This window comes from Pteropus medius, unplaced genomic scaffold, assembly GCF_902729225.1.
Source record: "Pteropus medius unplaced genomic scaffold, Ma_sr-lr_union100, whole genome shotgun sequence".
NCBI lineage: Eukaryota > Metazoa > Chordata > Mammalia > Chiroptera > Pteropodidae > Pteropus > Pteropus medius.
This window is the reverse complement of record NW_024346667.1, coordinates 17,238,821-17,257,635: the sequence shown is the minus strand read 5'-3', so window position 1 is coordinate 17,257,635 and position 18,815 is coordinate 17,238,821. Positions and strand designations below refer to the sequence as shown.

General features: G+C 38.0%; 2 protein-coding genes across 6 annotated transcripts in view; one reads left to right on the top strand and one right to left on the bottom strand.

Moving 5' to 3' along the window:
• Positions 1-18,815, bottom strand: part of CBR4 (carbonyl reductase 4) — a 100,043-nt gene that overhangs the window by 9,838 nt on the left and 71,390 nt on the right. The gene's annotated exons all lie outside the window — the stretch shown is intronic.
• The window catches only part of PALLD (palladin, cytoskeletal associated protein), a 316,986-nt gene that overhangs the window by 281,835 nt on the left and 16,336 nt on the right, over positions 1-18,815 (top strand). For all 3 annotated transcript variants that reach the window (XM_039876334.1, XM_039876333.1, XM_039876335.1), the window contains 4 exons: positions 6,408-6,543; positions 9,781-9,879; positions 11,843-12,064; positions 15,521-15,670. In XM_039876334.1, the coding sequence (XP_039732268.1) occupies positions 6,408-6,543; positions 9,781-9,879; positions 11,843-12,064; positions 15,521-15,670 (607 nt within the window). The remainder of the gene's footprint in view (positions 1-6,407; positions 6,544-9,780; positions 9,880-11,842; positions 12,065-15,520; positions 15,671-18,815) is intronic.

Genomic DNA, 18,815 nt, shown 5'->3' with positions numbered 1-18,815 from the left:
AGGTGTAGCATGCGTGCCTGTGTGACTTTATTCTTTTGGGAATCCAAAAGGTAATGTGAAGACAACTTAATATTAATATACAGTTATCGATTTTCCTTTAAGCTTGAGCTTAAACTACCCATTCGTACTCTAATATCTTTGGCTTCTGATATACAGAAACTCAGTTTGTATATTTTTGGCTCTTGTACATATTAATTCATATATTCTCAAATATGAGGGATAACAAAATGCCAACATGTTAATGATTTTGCTTACTCTGGAATTTTGTAGAATTTTATTATCATTAGATATCACTGAATATGAGTAAAGGAGAATGAGAAAACTTTTAGTAGTTAAAAAAATCTCTCTGGTTGCTAGACAGGCACATGACCTCTTAAATCAGTGTTGTATTCTGGAGATTTGAGTTTCTGAAGTACACCCACAGACTTGACCCACAATAGTATATCAAGGGAAGGATGCTCTCAAGATTACTCAGTAGCCAGGAACACCTGGGATTTGGTGGTAGCCGAATCTGGAAGATTTGCCTTGCAGATGCTTGTGTGTATGTTTGAGATGTTTTTACTGCCAACCACATGACTTATTTTTAAATGGTAAGTGACTTACTGTTGAGGCTAGAGTAAACAGATCAGTTATGTGTTCTGCACAGTTGGGCCGAGTCTGTATATACTAAGTACCTCGCATGGGAGGCATGCATGAATTGTTTACTGGTTGAGGTTCGCTTCTGGATATCGGTTTTTGTGAAGAGTGCAGATTTTGGTATAACAGTTTACTTTGAATAAGCATGTTATTTTTTAGTTGTACAAATCATATCTTTGTCACCAGATACTCCTTTTATTTCCTAATAAGTTGTTGCTCTTCATTTATCAGAAGTAGGTGCCATTTTGGGGAGCAGACCACAGCTATTTTACATTAAACTCCAACACAAAATTAGTCCTATTGGAAACCAAACCCAGTTGCCAAAATTTTGCCTCAAAAACTTAAAACCACTTTTCTTTCCTGGTGCCTTCCCTGTTCAAATGCTCCATTTTGGTTTCTAACCCTAAGTTTATATACTAACTCCCTAAACTGCATGCTCAATTTTTAAACACAATTTCTTAAAGTATTTTCTGAATTAGTACAAATGAGATACACTCTCTAAAAAAGTTTTCCATATTAAAACATATATGAAAACTACTGTAACCCATACCTCTTTCCTCAAGGTTCACAGTGCCCCGTTGACCCTGCCAGGCTCATTCTGGCCCTAGGACCTTGGCACTGCCTAGCTCCTGCTGTAGGTCCTCCTGGCACTTTCCTGTCGCTCAGTCTCAGTTGTAGTGTCTGCTCCTCAGACCTGCGATGGACTGTGCTGTCTAATGCAGTCGTCTACGCACACTACTGTCACTTCATAGCACTTACCACCTCCCAATGTCTCCTTTCCATCCTTATTTATCCCCTCTGCCATCCCCACGATAGAATATGATTTTTCTAAGTATAGTGACTTAGTTTTGTTCAACATTGTATTCCTAGCACGTAGAAGGTTGAGCACTAAAAAGCCAATCAGTAAAGGTTATTTCCGCATTCTTGGAAACTCTGGTCAGGAATTCTTGGCATCTTTTTTAATGCCTTTCCCTCTTTCATTCTGTTTTCCTCGGCCAGTCTTGTCTCTGAGAATCATTTCCATGCTGGATTGTTCATTTTCCTTTCCAGAGCCACCCTTACTATGCCGCATACTGATGTAAGTGCTTTATAAATTAGCTCATGTAGTTGTCCCAGTATTCCTATGAGATACATACTACCAATACCCACATTTTATATTTTACAGAGGAGGAAACTGAAGCACATAGCTGTTAGGTAACTAGCCCAGGCCACACAGCATTTAAATGGTTAAAAAAAAAAAAGAAATTCTGACCTCTGCGCCTTTAGTCATGATGACTGAATCCTTCCCTTCCCTCTCTGCTGGTCTTGATCCCTATCACCTTTGAAGATGCTTAGGTACCTCCTCTTTAATGGAATCTTCTGCAGTCATTGCAGCCAGCATTCTTTTCTACTTTTTTACTCTCACTGCAGCTAGAATTGCTACCACATAGTTTGTTCCTTATTCTCCAATTTGATTATTAACCTCTTATGATCAAAGATCATCCTTTAGGATTTGTCTGTCTTCACCATGTGACATCGGGTGGTGTTCAGACTGTAGTGATGGAAGCTGGATGCTCAGTAAATATTTGTGCAATGACTGTTAGACACTTAAAAATCTTTCAAGTGATTTTTATTTCAGTGTTAATTGCTCATAACCAAGAAAATATGTATACCTTAAATTCTCTAAGTAGGGAAACAGGGATGAAGTAAATGCTTCTCATGTCGGTGACCTTCATATGCTTAGAGAATTGGCTTGTTAAGAAATACAGAATGATCAGGGTTTTTATTTGGATCAAAGAGTAATTTTAATTGTACCTTGAAATGATTAAGTAGTTGGATGGTAGCAACCCAAACCACGGTGAACGTCTTCTGTATAAAACGTCCCAGAGCGGTTCTTAGGTCCCCTGGAAGAGTCAGGTGCACTGACAAATGCTTTTCAAGCAACAGGACTTCTTCAGTAATAAAGAGATAATAGGTGTTTACTTGTTCTTTTAAGAACACAGTTCTTGGCCTCTCTCGTTTAGGTGATCTGTCCTGTGCCCCCACCCCCCGCCCCGGTAGTCGCCCTTGTCCGTTCTCGTCTGTGCGGAGAACACAGCTCTCAGTGTAGTCTGCCCACAGAAATAGTGAAACCTTCTGTCATCAGAGGCCGCTCATCATCGCATAGTTGTGCAACTGATTTATGTCGTCAGGTTTAAAGTAATGGGAATGTGTGTGTGTTCCCAGTAATATCTGATGTAGCAGAGAGCTAGCTGTCTTTAATATTACTTTTCAGGTGACCGCAGAATGTAGCTCTTTTAGTTCTCAGATGCAAGTCTGTAGTCAAAAAGAATGCAGGACTTTATTTCCAACACTGTATAATTTTTACGTGTTCTGAGCCTGACTTTTTACATGTGATTTGATTTCAGATGGCTCTGGCACAAATTTTCTTGCCTGAGGAGGCAAGGTAGAGAGAGGTTGGAAGTGGAGGTAGATAGTACGTCCACTCACTCATTCTGTGGATGTTATCTGGGGGTCTGCTATTTGACAAGCACTGTGATTAACAAGAGGCATGGTAAGGGAAAGACAATTAAACAGGACACGTGATAACGTGTGACAAGGGCTATGAAGAAAACAAAAGCGGTGTGGTAACTGATGGGCAGACTTCGGGGCCTCCTGTCTGAGGAGACATTAAACTGAAGACCGAAGGCTGGTGACACTGTCTGAAGAGAAGAGTAAGGGAGCGACTCAGGGAAGCTGGCAAAGTGTGTACATCTTTGTTAAAGGGTTGACTGGTACTAAAAATCGAGGTTATAAATCGATTCCTATGGCTCTTGCTATTAATATGTCTCAGGTTCATTGCCCAGCTCCTTAAAAATCAAAACAAATTCCCATTGAGTAGGTTACAACTTAAAGTCTGACCACTTTGATATTACAAATTCAGGATATCAGAATATTTTATTTAATTTGTTTCTTTAAAACCAGTGTCTTAACGTCACCCTATTTGAACTTCAGGGGCAAATGACTAGAAAGGAAGTACCTGGGAAAGCTATCAGAATTTTTCTGCTATATGTAACAGAAGACTCAACTACCAGTAGATTAAGTGCATGGGGTTTATTGATTTACATAACACATAATAAGTAGGGGATCAGGCAGTTCCATGGAAGGTTAATACAGTGTCCCCAGAACAACGAGGGACCCAGGGTCTTCTTTCCACGCGATCATCATTGGCATGCTGTGGGTTCTCCCTTCGCGGTCACACAGCAGATGCTGCGGTTTCGGGCATCACACCTTTGACACAGTGGTAGCCAGTGAAAGAGGCACATTCCTTCCTGTGTGTTTCTCTTTAGAGATGGGGGATTTTTACCTACAGCGCTGCACCCTCTCACTCCCGCTGCCATCCCCCCGACCTCGCTGGCCAGAGCTCCACCACATGGGTCTGGCCAAACTAGTCATTGTCCAGGGCACTGAGAGCACTCAAACTGATTTAGGCCAGTCATCCCTGAGGTTGGGGAAAAGTAGGGGTTACCTTTTCTAAGCATATTGAAGGGTGAACACCTAACAAAATCAGGGGAAGATCAGCAAGGAAACAAAGGGAAGTGGACAGGAGGAGAGAATGGCTGCTGGGCAGGCTGGACGCAGGACCTCGGGAGTCCATGGTGCAGGCATCCCCCGCTTTTCCAAAGTTTGCATTATGCACTTCGCATTTCCGAAAGACCTATGTCAGTACCTGTTTTCCCTGACTGAGAGAAATCCGAAGAAGACTCACTTTTAGGAGAAAATGTGAAAAGTGAAAGTGTTCAGCATTGTTTGCACGAGCCGTTACGGAGGCAGTGCGCCCCAAGCAGCGAGAGCGGCCCGTCCAGCTCCTTCCCGGGAGCCACACTCAGCATCAAGCCCCCACCTTCGGACCGTGTCCGTGAGCATCTGTGCCTTATCTTGATTTATTTTGCGTGTCCATGAGCAAAATGTGTCCTCCGGTATCAGAAAAGTTCAAGAGAGCTCATAAGGGTGTTACACTTAGCGTAAAACGACATAATTAAGCATATTTGGTATAATTTGGTGGGTTATTTGGGGGGTATGGAAAGGCTCAAAAATAATGGTAATTGCTTCCTAGCTCTATGCCATTTCAGCTTAGGAAAGCTTTCACAGGAACACTCTACTTCCGGACGAGGGAGAAACCTGTATTACTGACGAGAGCTGTTAGCGGATGCTCTTATTCTCTACTGCACACTTAGCGATCGTCTTATTCCCAGCACTGTCAGGTGAAATGGTGAGAAGCAGAGGGTTTGGTTAACCTCGGCCTTACTGGTGCTTTCTCCAATACCAGTGGCGCGAAGCCAGGCACACCATGCCCTGACACATTTACAGTAAAGCTTTTTAAAAGTTAGATGTCTTATCATAAAATATGTAACAAAAATGAGGAAGTACATACAATGTATGTATAGTTTAAAGGATAATGACATGACAGCCTTACCTGTTTCGAGCACCTCTGAAGCTCCCTATATGACCCTCCCCATTTGCACCTACTACTCTCCCCTGGGAGGAGGGGGACCACCACCCTGAATTTCTGAGTTAATCATTTTCTTCTCTTTATAATTTATATACGTATTATTTCCTTAAGTTTGTTTCTCAAACTTTCCTATGTATCAGAATCACCTAGAGAGCTTGTTAAAACAGACTGCTGGGCCCTCACCCAGAGTTTCCGAGTCAGTAGGTGTGGAGTAGGGCCGGGACTCTGCATTTCCAACACTTTCTCAGGAGATGCTGGTGCAGGGACCGTGAGAACCACTGTTTTACAAATGCCTGTTTATAAATGTATGTATGTTCTGTAATTTATTTAAGTTCATTACAGTTTTTAAATTCATCTTTGGTGATGTGGGTAGCAATGGGTCATTCATTTTCACCATTGTATATAGTATCCCATTTCTCCTTAAAAATATATGCCACGTATGATTATAGTTTTCCACAGCCTTGCGAGGGAAAAGGAAGAGGAATAGGAAGCACATTTCTTAAGGCGCCATCAAAAGTTGATTCCAAACCTATCACGCTTCCAGCACCAGTGGCCCCTGGCTCCCATGGCTCAGGGCCTTGCCGCCCTTGGAAAGAAAGGATAAGAGCCCAGACTCTCCAGGAGGTTTAGGAGGCCTGGGGTGTACCAGGCAGAGCAAGACTCACATACCTGTCAGGGTCCTTCAGTATAAAATAGACGTTATCCTGGAACACTGGCCTACCCTAATCAAATGAGAATAGAAGGGAATGTAACAAACTTAGTATTCGCTTATAATGGGCTAAGTACTGTTGTTGAATAAATTATGAACGATCAGAAGGGCTGAATTTATAAAAGTGTGAATGAAATATGTTCTCTTTCGGATCCTCTCAATAATTGTATGTGGCATATATTTTTATACCTGTACATAAAAAATTAAGAAACTTGCCCAAAGTCGCAAACCTAATATAAGGCAAAGCCAGACTTTAAACCTAGGTCTGATTACAAATCACATCATCTTCTCATTTACATTGCTGCATCCCTAGGGCTGAAATGCAGGCCTTCTCAATCCTTGGCGTTTAACCACTGAGGCACACTCCCGAGGTGTATCCTAACTTCCTCTGATGACTGTTTCCAATTAGTGTCACCTGAACATCGAAAGCACCTTTCATGGTTCTTTCCATAATTAGTTGGAATAGACGTCGCATGAAAAAGAGTGGGAGGAGACCTGTTGACACATTGTACTCTTTGTTGGACTTGAATGTCTGACTTGGATTTATATGCTTGACAACTGACTATACCTCCTTGTGCTTTTGTCCTTCAGAGGATTTCCAAAGAAGGCCAACAGAACTGCTAGAATTGCCTCTGATGAGGAGATTCAAGGCACAAAAGATGCGGTCATTCAAGACCTGGAACGTAAACTTCGCTTCAAGGAGGACCTCCTGAATAATGGCCAGCCGGTACTGAGGGGGTCTGGGGCCTGAACGCGGAGCATTAGCTCTCACATCGAAGAGCTCTTCCCTCACCTCGCTAAGACCTAGGTCCCTAAGATTTAGCCTCAAAATTGATTCTGTAACCCCCTGAATCTCAACATTCCCCTTAGTGTTATGGCTTGAATCTGGGGAAAAGGGAGAGAGTGAACTGGCTTCCTTCTACTTGTCTCCTCCTCCATCTCCTCCTCCTAGTCATGCAGCCGTTCCTGGAGTGAGGATGGCAAGTTGGAGACGAAGGAAGAAGGGCTGATTTTCAGGTCCGGAGTAGAATAAACGGGGGCTTCGATGTTATAAATACTTAGTAGGAACAAATTCCTGGGAGGGTTGGTGAGGGAGGGAGAAGGTGCTCCGAATAGGTTTGTATCGACTCCAAGGCAGCGAATAAGGATTAAAGTGTCAATAGGAGAGTCAGGGTCCTATGACTTGTAGAAGTACAAAAAAGATCTTTCCTGAGGAAACCATTGCTGACGTCTAGTTCTGTTCTACGAGATGATTACTAGATACTGGTTCAGTAATCGGAAAAGTAAAGCTTGTTTTACAGTCTTGTTTTAGTTTCTCAGTGCAAGACAGCTAAACTCAAGGAAAAAATCATATTTCAAGGCTGCAGAATTGTAGAGTAGATAATTGTGGTTACACACACACACACGTATGTATATATATGATGTTTTCTCCATTGGACTTAAATGTTTCATCATTTTTTTTTCACTGCTTCTTATCACATGAGAATGTTTTGAGGCAGCAGTCCCCAACCTGTGTGGCAACAGGGACCAGTGCTCCTATGAGAATCTAGTGCCTGATGATCTGAGGTGGATCTGAGCCGGTGATGCTAGCGCTGGGGAGCAGCTGCGAATACAGATTGTTCACTTGCCTGCCACTCACCTCCTGCTGTGCGGCCCGGTTCCTAACAGGCCACAGTACTGGTCCGGGGGATGGGGACCCCTGTTTTAAGGAGACAGGAAAGCAAATCTAGCAAATAAGGTTTCCCGGCTAAAGGAAAGGGGCCTTTTAGAGGCTTTATTATGGAATTAGCACCAGAAAAATCTGGCCATTAAGTACAAGAGGAAAAGGGCCTCTTGGTGTAAAATCTCCCTCTCAGACACCTTTTCAGAGTAGAAAGTTCTCTATACTAATTATGTTTTCTAGGAATTTTAACTATTGAGCATTGATAAATAAACATGTGAGAACAGACCATGTTTGATTGGAAAGGTGGAGAATAGAGGGAGGGGTGTTGAATGCTGATTTTAATTATTAGGGCATCCTCATTGGAGTTCAGGAAGATTAAAATTCTAATGAGATCTTTTGTTATTCATTTCACTGAGAATAGACTTTTACAAAGGGAAAATATTTTCTCCCTGAAATAAGTGATTGCATGTGTATATGTACATACTTTGGAAGTTTTCCCTGGTTCTGTCAACTAAAGCCTTTGAGAGATTAAAACAAGTACTTATGGGAACTTTTTCAAGACAGGTACAGAAAGGCATCTCTCCAGTTTTTTTTCCTTTTTGGTTTTTTATTCCTATGGACTAAGATTCTCCTGGTTAGAATAAGACTTCTATAAACTAATAAGCTAGTATGGCATATTATGTATATTATATATACACAGTATTTATATTTATCTGTTTAAGCATATATAAATATATAAATGCTTTTATATATACATATTTCTAAAAAAGATTTTATATATATCTTTTATATATTTTTAAAATATATAACAGTGAATGGCATTCATAATAAGTTCCATAGATTTCCACATTTGAGAGTTTAAAAGGACAAGAAAAGTAAGGCTTCTCTTTTTTAGAAAATGGGCCCCTCAAACAACCTTTTCCTGACGTCACATATCATTCTGTTACTTATTTTCGGCTTCTGTAGACAGGGCTTGTGCATCCACAGGGATCGGTGTTTAGAAACTCCTGTGAAGTAAATCTGCTTTCCGATGGTAGGTAGCAGGTGCATTCTGGTGAAGGACTGAATGTCAAATTGTATTTTTACTCCAGTCCTCCCTTTGAGGTGATGCAGTTCTCCATGGAAACACTGGGAAGGCTTTTAAGGGAGCGAGCATTTAAAACGCTTTGAAAATTGAACTCACTGGTTTTTAAGGGGCTTGAGAGCATTAATTTAAATAACAACATAGCAGACTGAGATACTCCATGCACTAAACTCCTACCTCCACCTCTTCTTGTCCTCTGCCCCTTCTTTATTAAATGAAATAATTGGAACTTCAGGACTATTTGTCATTTGGCAGTTGACTTGTTTCACTTCCCGGTTTCAGCTGGGACTGAAACCAGCAATTACTGGAAATTGTAAATTTACCCAACATATTTTTCTGATTAGAGAGTTTCCAATAGAATTTGTATCTATATTCAGACATTTGAAAGTTTATATGAAATAACTTCTGTACTCTTTTTTTTTTTTAGATTCTGCCTTACTCATTATTCTCTATTTCCAATCAAACACTTGTTGGTAAAATGCCCCAATGGGCATTTTACCCATTTTCCTCCCAGACCTATAATTCTAAGGCGTTTTAGAACCAACACTCAAGAGCAGGAATAAGCCCAATAGACAGAACAAAAATGTTGGCATTTCTTTTAAATGAGAATGGCCTACCAAAAATGGTTTTGGCCAAAGTGCTGGTGCTAGATGCAGAAACATTACCACTTATTTTGCCTGATGAACAAGCAGTTTTCCTCTAAGTAGAGTCATGAATTGGGGCTATTACCATTGGCAAGTATCTTTCATAGTCCTTTTGCTAGCTTGGCCATGTGCAGTCCTTCTCTGTAGATTATTATAATTGTCTATATTCACCTATGTGAATATATTTTTCCTATAGGCTAGGAAAATGCTCTTAGAGGTGAGGCCCCCAAAGCACTGCTACTTGATCTAAATATTTATTAAGGGTAAGTATATGACATGTATTTTCTAGGTGGTTTCTGCCTTGTTGCTTATTTTATCACCTTAAATTTGTGCTATATCAGTTGGTGGCTCTGAAGATTAGTAACCCCTTTTCCCAACACTCGATTAGGCCACTAGGGCCAGAAGGGGAGGTGAGAGAGGCAGGATGACTGAAGCAAGATTCCTTTCACGTACCTGGTATCTGAAGGAGAGAAAATGGTTACAGAAAACACCAAAATTCATGTTTGTTTTCTTTTTCATGAGGCGGTACATATTTGTGATTCTTCTAATTTTGTATTTTTTATCTTTTTTCAGAGGTTAACATACGAAGAAAGAATGGCTCGTCGGCTACTAGGTGCTGACAGTGCAACTGTCTTTAATATTCAGGAGCCAGAAGAGGAAACAGCTAATCAGGTACTATGTTCCTCTCGACTTCTTAGAAAAATAAAAATCACTGTATCTCCTCTCCCCATACTCTTTATGGACACTCTTCTTGGGATCAATTTTGTGGAAAGTAGAGTGCAAGTCAAAGAAAAGCATTATTTTATTTATATTTATTGAGCACATTCTATGTGTCAGACATTGTGTTAAATTACTGATAGAATTATTTCAGTCAGTGATATCTGTTCTTTTTGTCTTATTGGTCAATTTATTCTCCTTTTAAGTATCTTTGTTTTTTTTCTGTTCTGAGCTTCAATGCAAAATAGTTTTGTGTGGAGAAACTATCTTCTCTGACATTTTTTAAAATAGCTAGTGACTGTTTCCAATTATATTCTTAATATCTAGTCTAAGTAAAATATCTATGTGCAGAAAATACTGTATTTTCCTTCACTTATATGCTATTTCTGTTTCCCTCTACCACCAAAAAAGTCACTTCAGGGATTTGATGTCAGCTGTTTTTTAATCGCAACTGCTTCTGTTTAGAATTTCCAGATGTAGTCTCCGTATTCAAAAAACAAGTTTAAAGAATCAAGTAAACTCTTTCTCATGTCTATTGAGATGTGGATCTGCCTTCAATATCTGAATTTTTTTCTGTGTTAAATATAGCTACCACAAATACTTAGAGAAAACTAGAAATCCTACTAGAATTTTACTATTTCTGTTATTAGTCTTCACTTCTCTTTTTCTACCATTACAGGAAATTGGGGCTCCTCATGCTTCTGTAGGGAGTCTTCTGGATGGTCAAAAGGTTAAGCTTTTCACCTTTCTTTTCTTTTCAGTCTTTTCACTGTATCTATTTTCTTATGTTCTTCCTAGTTAACCTGTGTATCTATATCTTTACTGCCACATATGAATTATAAATTCTGTGACAGTGTCTAATTTCATTTAACATCAGATGAACAAAATTATCGCAATGTGATTTTTTACAAACTTGAATTTGATTGTCATTAGTGGATACTCTGAACTGTAAATTGTGAAATGTTTCTTATTGTTATACCTTTCTAGGGAAAAAGTGCTATTTGTAAACATTAATTTGATGGTAATTAGACAAAACAAAACTTGTATATTTTTTACAGTTTTATTAATAGTATTCTTTTTCCCTTAAGCCAACAGATATTTTTTTTTTTTAAGGCCGATTCTTTTAAGAGAAAGCCTAGTTAAAACAATCTTTTATTTACTATAAGTAGAAGATATTTTATAGTGGGCTGCCTTGTCTTTACTGTACTTTGTAAGCCAGTGACTATAGGATCAACCTTAACACCATAGGATGATGATGAAGTCTTTACTTTGCTTTTGTTTTTCTAATCAACATTTTGACTGGACTATCAATCCTATTTTTCTTTCAAAGAGGGTGGAAAATTGTTCTTAATAGCTGCAGAGCTGAGGAGGACTCCAGAGGCTATGTGACTGAGGATTGTTTAGAATGGGAAAACAAACAAACAAAAATAACAACAACAAAAAAACCTTGGTACCATTTTTCCCATTGTTTGACAAAATGCTATGTAATATTGCAGCTGCTTGCCACATGTACTGTTATTGTCCTTCTGGAGGAATGCACCACCCTGCATCAGCTTTTACCCTCCAGAGAAGAAAGTGTTCCATCATGCTTTTATTTTCATGAATAGTTCAGGAATATATTGCCATTGCTTTTTTTCTCACTGCTCCTGTTCCCCCTTCCTCCCCTTACCCCAAGACAAGAGAAAGAAATTCATCTTCATAGTTTTTCGGGGAGGTTTTTTCAATGAAGACCATTTGAAATATCATATATACTTACAGATGTTTTTTGTTTCATATGGAATTGAATTTGGCTGAAATTTGTTTTTAAGCTCAGTGGTAAAAATATTCTTAGTGCCTTATTGGAGACGGGATAAGACTCATGACACACTGTAACACAGGGATGGAGGTTGTTAACATGACCTTGCTCTGTTTAATACAGGAATACAAAGTCTCCAGCTGTGAACAGAGACTCATCAGTGAAATAGAATACAGGCTAGAAAGGTCTCCTGTGGATGAATCAGGTGATGAAGTTCAATATGGGAATGTGCCTGTGGAAAATGGAGTGGCACCGTTCTTTGAGATGAAGCTGAAACATTACAAAATCTTTGAGGGAATGCCTGTAACTTTCACATGCAGAGTGATTGGGAATCCAAAGCCAAAGGTGAGCTGAAAACAAGACATTTTAAGACTCATATTTTCTGAGGAAGATTTTAGCTTCCAAAATATATCACGTGTGGTAGGAGGAAGAGATACAGACTACCCTCCTCAATACCCACAATGTGAAATGTTTGAAGTACTGTAGGTTCAGGGTCACCTGCAGGAGGCATTGGAAACCGATAAGGGTGGAACAGGGGCGGAATTTGAGTTTGAATAGAGTAGAATAGAATAATAAATAATTGACGAGGAACTTTTCATACACCTGCATCATTTACTCATTGATATTAACTTTACCAGGGTGAGAGAGCTAGCTTGAGTGGCCAAGCTTGAACATGAACCCTGTGCTCTGTACCACATAGAAAAGTATGCTTGCCACTGATTGGAAAAACTTCGGAACTTCAATCTACAAAACCAAGACTTCCTGTGTTTACAGAGGGCTGTGGGGTGGGGTGGGAATACTGCTGAAAAGGATAATCAAAGGAGCATTTGAGGCTCAGGAGGAGCAGGCTGACCTGCTGGGCGCCCTCTCCCTACAGACACACAGGCTGATAGAGAGTTTCCCCATGTTCAAAGGGGAGACAGCAGTGACTTCTCACCAGCCCAGCAGAGCAGTGAAGGATGCAAAAGACACCCACAAGAAACTGAGACGTCAGATTTACACTAGCACATGATATGGAGCCAAATGCTGAGAAATTAATAGGAAATTTAGTCCAGGATGATAAAAATCGTTGGGTTTCTGGTAAAAGCAAACAAAAATTGCCCCATAGGACACTTTCACAGTTTGGAAAACTGAGTTCCCAGTACAAACTTGCAAACCATTATGAGGAAATAACACGACAATTAATAGCACAAGAAACAGGGAAATAGAAGCCCAGGTATCACACAATAATGAACAATCTTAAGGAGACTATAAAATAACAATATTAGAATGAATTTTTAAAGGAATAGAAATTTTAATGATATAAGATAGTACCAAAGACAAGGCAAATTTGTAAAATAAGCATACAGAAATGAAAAATATACTCACGAAATTAAAAGCTTAACAGTGGCATGAAAGAGCTGAAATGAGAATCAGACAGAACGAGGGAAAGGGACATACCGTCAACTGAAACTTCCACGTTGATGCTGTTGTTCCGTGTATCATTTTGTCTTTTTGGTAAGGTAAGTTTGACCATCATAATCTTTCCCTAAAACTGAACTCCAGTCCCACGGTCAGGGAAACATAGGGCAAAGAGAACAGACTTAAATTTTCAAACCCATATCCACCTCCTAATAAAATGAGACTTTTAAATAAAGTTGTTAGAGAAAACCTCTTTATTACATTCTTGGCATAATTTGGATAATTGCTGTGTATTCACAAACATGGCACCAAAAATGCATGTTATTAAAAATAAATTTGCAGCTTATGAATGAAACTCAACAAATTATATCTTGAACTTCCAAAATAGTCACAAAAAGATCCCACATTATTTTTAAATCTTACTCAAGACTTAAAAAGTCATTGATGAAATCCTAATATTATTGATTCCTGTCCTTAAAGCATATTATGCTCACTTGAAGATGGGCTGTTGTTCTTAATATAACTATTTTTTTCCACTACAAATATAAATGTTTTATAGCTTTAAAAGGCTTAATTTTTTTCTAGAACTTTTCATTAGATTTTCTTCTTCTTCTTCCTTCCTTTGCTCTTCCATTCCCTCCTTTCCTCATTGCCATTCTTTTTCTTCCCTCTTGGGTTTACTGAAGAATTTTTTCTTCTGCACATGTTATATAAGTTATATTGAGATTATTCAAGTATGGAATATCCATTTTTTTAAAAAATATATCCCTTTTTTAGATTGTTTTTTAAAAAAATTTATTCTGCCCTTGACATGCTTGTTCTGAGAAAACTGAAAAGAATTTCTAATGCACCGTTTTCGTTTCTTGTACACTCCCCTTCCTTCTCCAGTAGCAGTCTTGTAAAATTTGGAACTCTCTCTCAATTCTCATTTGAAAGTGTTTTCAAGTATAATGGAGGCAAAAAATATATATATGATAAAGGAAAGAAAGAATTCTGAAGAACTAGCATAGTAGCAGGATGCAAAAGGAAAAAATCGTATACTAACCACAGCTGCTGTGTTCCATCAGAAATCATTAAACCACTAAGAAGAGTATGATAATTATCAAGTAACATGCTTTACATAATTTAATTTTTTAGAATTAAAAGTTATTAATCTAGTTGATTTTTAGGTTCTGGAGATTAATATAGTTTCTGTAAATTTGAAGCTAATTGAAAAATAGGGGTGAAAATAGTTACAGCAGTCAGACCCTGATTATTCATGTGCTTATTTGGTGCTGTATGTTTCAGGCCTTTTCCTACCTTAGAAATGGGTGTTTTTCAGATTCAAAGGCTTTGACAGAGTTTAATTTGAATGCCAGTTGTAGTCTCAATTTGCATATTGCTTTATATCAAGGAAAAAGTTCATTTTAAAAACTGAAGGCTCTAAAGTAGGTTTCTTCTGTTAGAGATCAGTTAGGAATGCTTTTGGTTGCAAGGAAGAAAACTGACAACAAAGAAGTTGTTGAGGCTTAAAAACTGGGTGATTTACTTTCTTCACTAATGGTAAGTCTGGAGGTGGGTTGATGCAGGCCTTAATTCAGCATCTCAAACATATTAGGGCTGCGGGCACTGCAATTCATCATGTGGCCCTATCTTTCAACTGTGAAGTTCACAAACTAAATCAAAAATAATACTAAATCATGAAAGTGATCTGTATAAAGGTGAGGGAAAGAAAGAGGACCTATAGAAGAGGTAGTTTAACCATTAAAATTTTTTTTTATTTAATCAAGATTCTTTATCTTTCACATTTAATTTTCTATTCAAGTTAAAATATTATTTGAAAATTATATATTTAAATACTATTGTGTTTTCTTTAACATAGTGGGAAGAGCTGACAAACTTTCAACCTTTGATCATATGTTCCTTGATCCAGAATTAAAGCAGTAGAGTTCTACCTGCCACCAACCCCTAACTCTTGCTTCCTTCCTGACCACTCTGTTTTATTTGCCTACACAATTCAGCAGAATGATTAGAGTTTGGGGTCTGTTTTTGTTTTCTAAAATAACCTTTTAACCTTCACTTTACAAGTAATACATTTTAATTCAGTTCATTTGAAAATAGAAGCAAAAAGAAAAATACCTATAATGACACCTTGAAAATAATTACTGTCAGCATTCGATATAGATCCCTACATGTAAATAACATGAATTTAAATAATATATATTTTTAAAAGATATACTAAACTTGTTTGTTACTTACTTTTTTTTACTCAAAAATCAATTTCCTATTCAGTTGTTCCGTTTAACATTTAACATGAAAATTCAGCTCTGCAGACCACACAATTATTATTTATTAATCCCTCAAATAGAGTAGTACTATATATACATATCCTTAATTTTTAATCTTTGTTTCCTTTCACAGATCTACTGGTTTAAAGATGGAAAGCAGATCTCTCCGAAGAATGATCACTACACCATTCAAAGAGATCTTAATGGGACCTGCTCTCTCCATACCACGGCCTCCACCCTAGACGATGATGGGAATTACACGATTATGGCTGCAAACCCTCAGGTAAAGAAGGGTATAGGTCTTGCTTCAGCTCTGTGTACAGTTGACCCTTGTGTACTGCATGGATCCACTTATATGTGGGTTTTTTCCAATAAATACTGTAAATGTATTTTCTCTTCCTTACAATTTTCTTAATGTTTTTTTTCTCTAGCTTACTTTATAGAAAGAACATAGTATATAATACATAAAATATGTTAATTGTTTGTTATATGAAGATTTTCTACTGTATGTGGGGAGAGTCAGCACCCCCCCTAACCCCCACATTCAAGGGTCAGCTGTATAGTATTTACAGGCTTTTCTTTGGACAGAGTAATTTTTTAAAAGGTAGAATCGTACTTCTTTGACTTGAAACTATTTTCCTGGGGTTTAGAGGGTAGAAAACTTCTTTATTTCAGGAGTATTTATTCCACCAGGTGTTTTTTGCATAAATAATTCAGGTGCAGATGTGCATTTTCCCCACAAATGTTGAGGGCTTAATATGTACACCTATTATGTAGGTAACGAGGTTGCAGTGGTGGAGAGGACAAAGTCTTGAGACATTAAAATAAGCCAAAAATAAAAATAAAAACAAAATAAAAATAAATTAATATCATTGAGAGAAGTCTGAAGGAGAAAAGGATAATAAGTTGTGTATATATGCTATAGTAGGAAAAAAAAGTAAAATATTTAAAAGAAATATATATATATATACTTAACTCAGTGGAATTGAAATAATGTCGACAAATTATAATTTTGATAGTGCCCATATATTGCATTCCCCTCTTGTGTACAGTTTTGCTTTCCATGGTATCAGTTACAAGTGGTCAGCCACGGGCCAGAAGTATTAAATGGAAAATTCTAGAAATTAACAATTCACAGCTTTTAAATCGTGTGACATTCTGAGTAGCATGATGAAATCTTGGGCCCTCCTTCCCAGGATGTGAATCATCCCTTTGTCCAGGCCCTATGTACCATACAATAAGATACTTGGAAAGAGAGAGAAAACATTCACATAAATATTATTACAGTGTATTGTTGTAATTATTCTATTATTGTTGCTTATCTCTTACTGTGCCTAATTTTTAATTAAACTTTATCATAGGTGTGTATGTATAGAAAAAAACATCCTCTATGTAGTATTTGGTATTATCTGAGGTTTCAGGCATCCACTGGGTTCTTGGAACATATCCCCCTCAGATAAGGGGCGGGGGACTACTGTGTAGCATTCAGGATTTTTGTTTGTTTCCATCCAAATGTTTTCTCTTGTTTTTCTCCTTATATTTAGGGTCAAAAAAAAAAAAATCAATTGAATACTTAGAATTTAATAGGCAGCTGCCTAGTATCATGTTCCTATTTCAAGACTGCAAATTATTTTTCATTTAGTATCTTTTATATTTTAGACACTATGCTGGGTATAGGGGGCACAATGAGAAGTGGTTTTGTGCTTTAAGATTACTGTGTGACAAGAGAATTTCACAAAATCTGCAAAAGTTTTGTAAATAACATGTTTGTTTGTTTTTTTAAAAAAAAAGCTAAAGTTAATAATTTTATTATATAACTAATGAAGATTGTCCTGAAGTTATCTTTTTAAAATCTCTGATCTATTTATAGCATTACATTTTTCATTGTTTCTTTTGAAGGAAATATTAAGTGTTAGAAAATTATACAAATAATTTTTGCAAAGCTTACAAACTTTTGAAAGTTTGTACAATGTTCATCCTATCGTAATAGTACATTGTTGTATAGATATATTTCTGCAATAATATAAACATTAGGATGAAACTCAAATTATCCACAAATCAGGTCATGATAGAGCACAGAAAACTCCACTGTTGGCAAACAGTTTCCATGTTAATAATGGACCTTCTTGAGGTTCTGATTTTTCAATCAGTGAATACATTATTGTCACCTTGAAAAACAGTCAAAATCACTGCCTTTACTAAAAGGTTATACCAAACAAGAACCCAAATAAGCATTAAAATGTATTTAAGGGAGCTGTTTTTTCTTACTATTTTCTTTGTTTCCTTGACTGTTAGCAAATTGCAATTTTCAGTTTTTTGCCTACAAAAAAAAAAACAGTGGCCAACTCATCAAAATCCAAAATTTTTCTTCATGTTGGGTTCTTTATTCCTTTTTCCCCTAGAAAGGCTGGGCTGCATTATGGAGACAGAATTAACTGTGCTTCTTAAACACATGCCAGTACTAGGATCCTATTGATTTCGAGGTATTTCTCTTTGGCAAAAGTTTTAAACTGTTACTAGAGTAAGCAATTTTATAGAACAAAAATGTAAAACTGTGATTAGGAGTCTGCTTCTAGTCTTTACATTATACTAATGTATTTTCACATGTGGAAAAGTTCTGTTCGTGGCTAGTGGCAGTGAGCAGAGTTGAGACAGCGGGCCAGCCTTAAGGGTTAGTGGTCTCTGACCATTTAAACTACTTACAAGCTGTGATGAAGTCACTAGATAAAGAAGGGCTGCTGAAGATCCCCTCAGTAAACAAAGCAAAGGAGAAAGGGATAGAAATCAAAGGAAAGAAATGGCACAACACAGACCGAATTGTAGAGCAATATTGATACTGAAAAGCCTGGAAGGCATAGTTCAAGGGTGAAGAGCATGGACTTTGGCTTCAGGCAGATCTGAATTGAGGCTCTAGCTCTGCCACTCACAACCTATGTGACCTTTAACAAGTCACTCGACCTCTGTTCCTGTTTCCTCATCTATGCAATGAGAATAATATGGATTTAAATAATAAATGTAAAGCACTCAGTTAATCTGGCACATAACATGCTTTCGGCAAATGCTAGTTACTGACATTCTTCTAATTCAAAGACCTTAATAGCCCTGTTTTAGAGCAGCAGCCCAAAGAGTTGGCAGAAGCCTGTGGAATCAGGATGTAAAGGATCAGTTCTGTTTCTAGGTGTTCCGCTCCCACAGTACTGTTAGAATTTCTACCCAGCATGTTGCTAGTGTGTGGTCTTCTGACCTCCTGGCTTTTCCTTTTTACCACCCCCATGGGAAAGGAGTTAGGCAGCAGATGTGGCTGTGCCACAAGTGCCACAGCTGTGGGCTGGAGAACAGGTCACACCCACAGCACAGCTGACAGGAGCCACACATGAAGCTGGGAAGCTGCTCTCTGCTCCCAGCACACCCGGGGCCAAGAGAAGGCC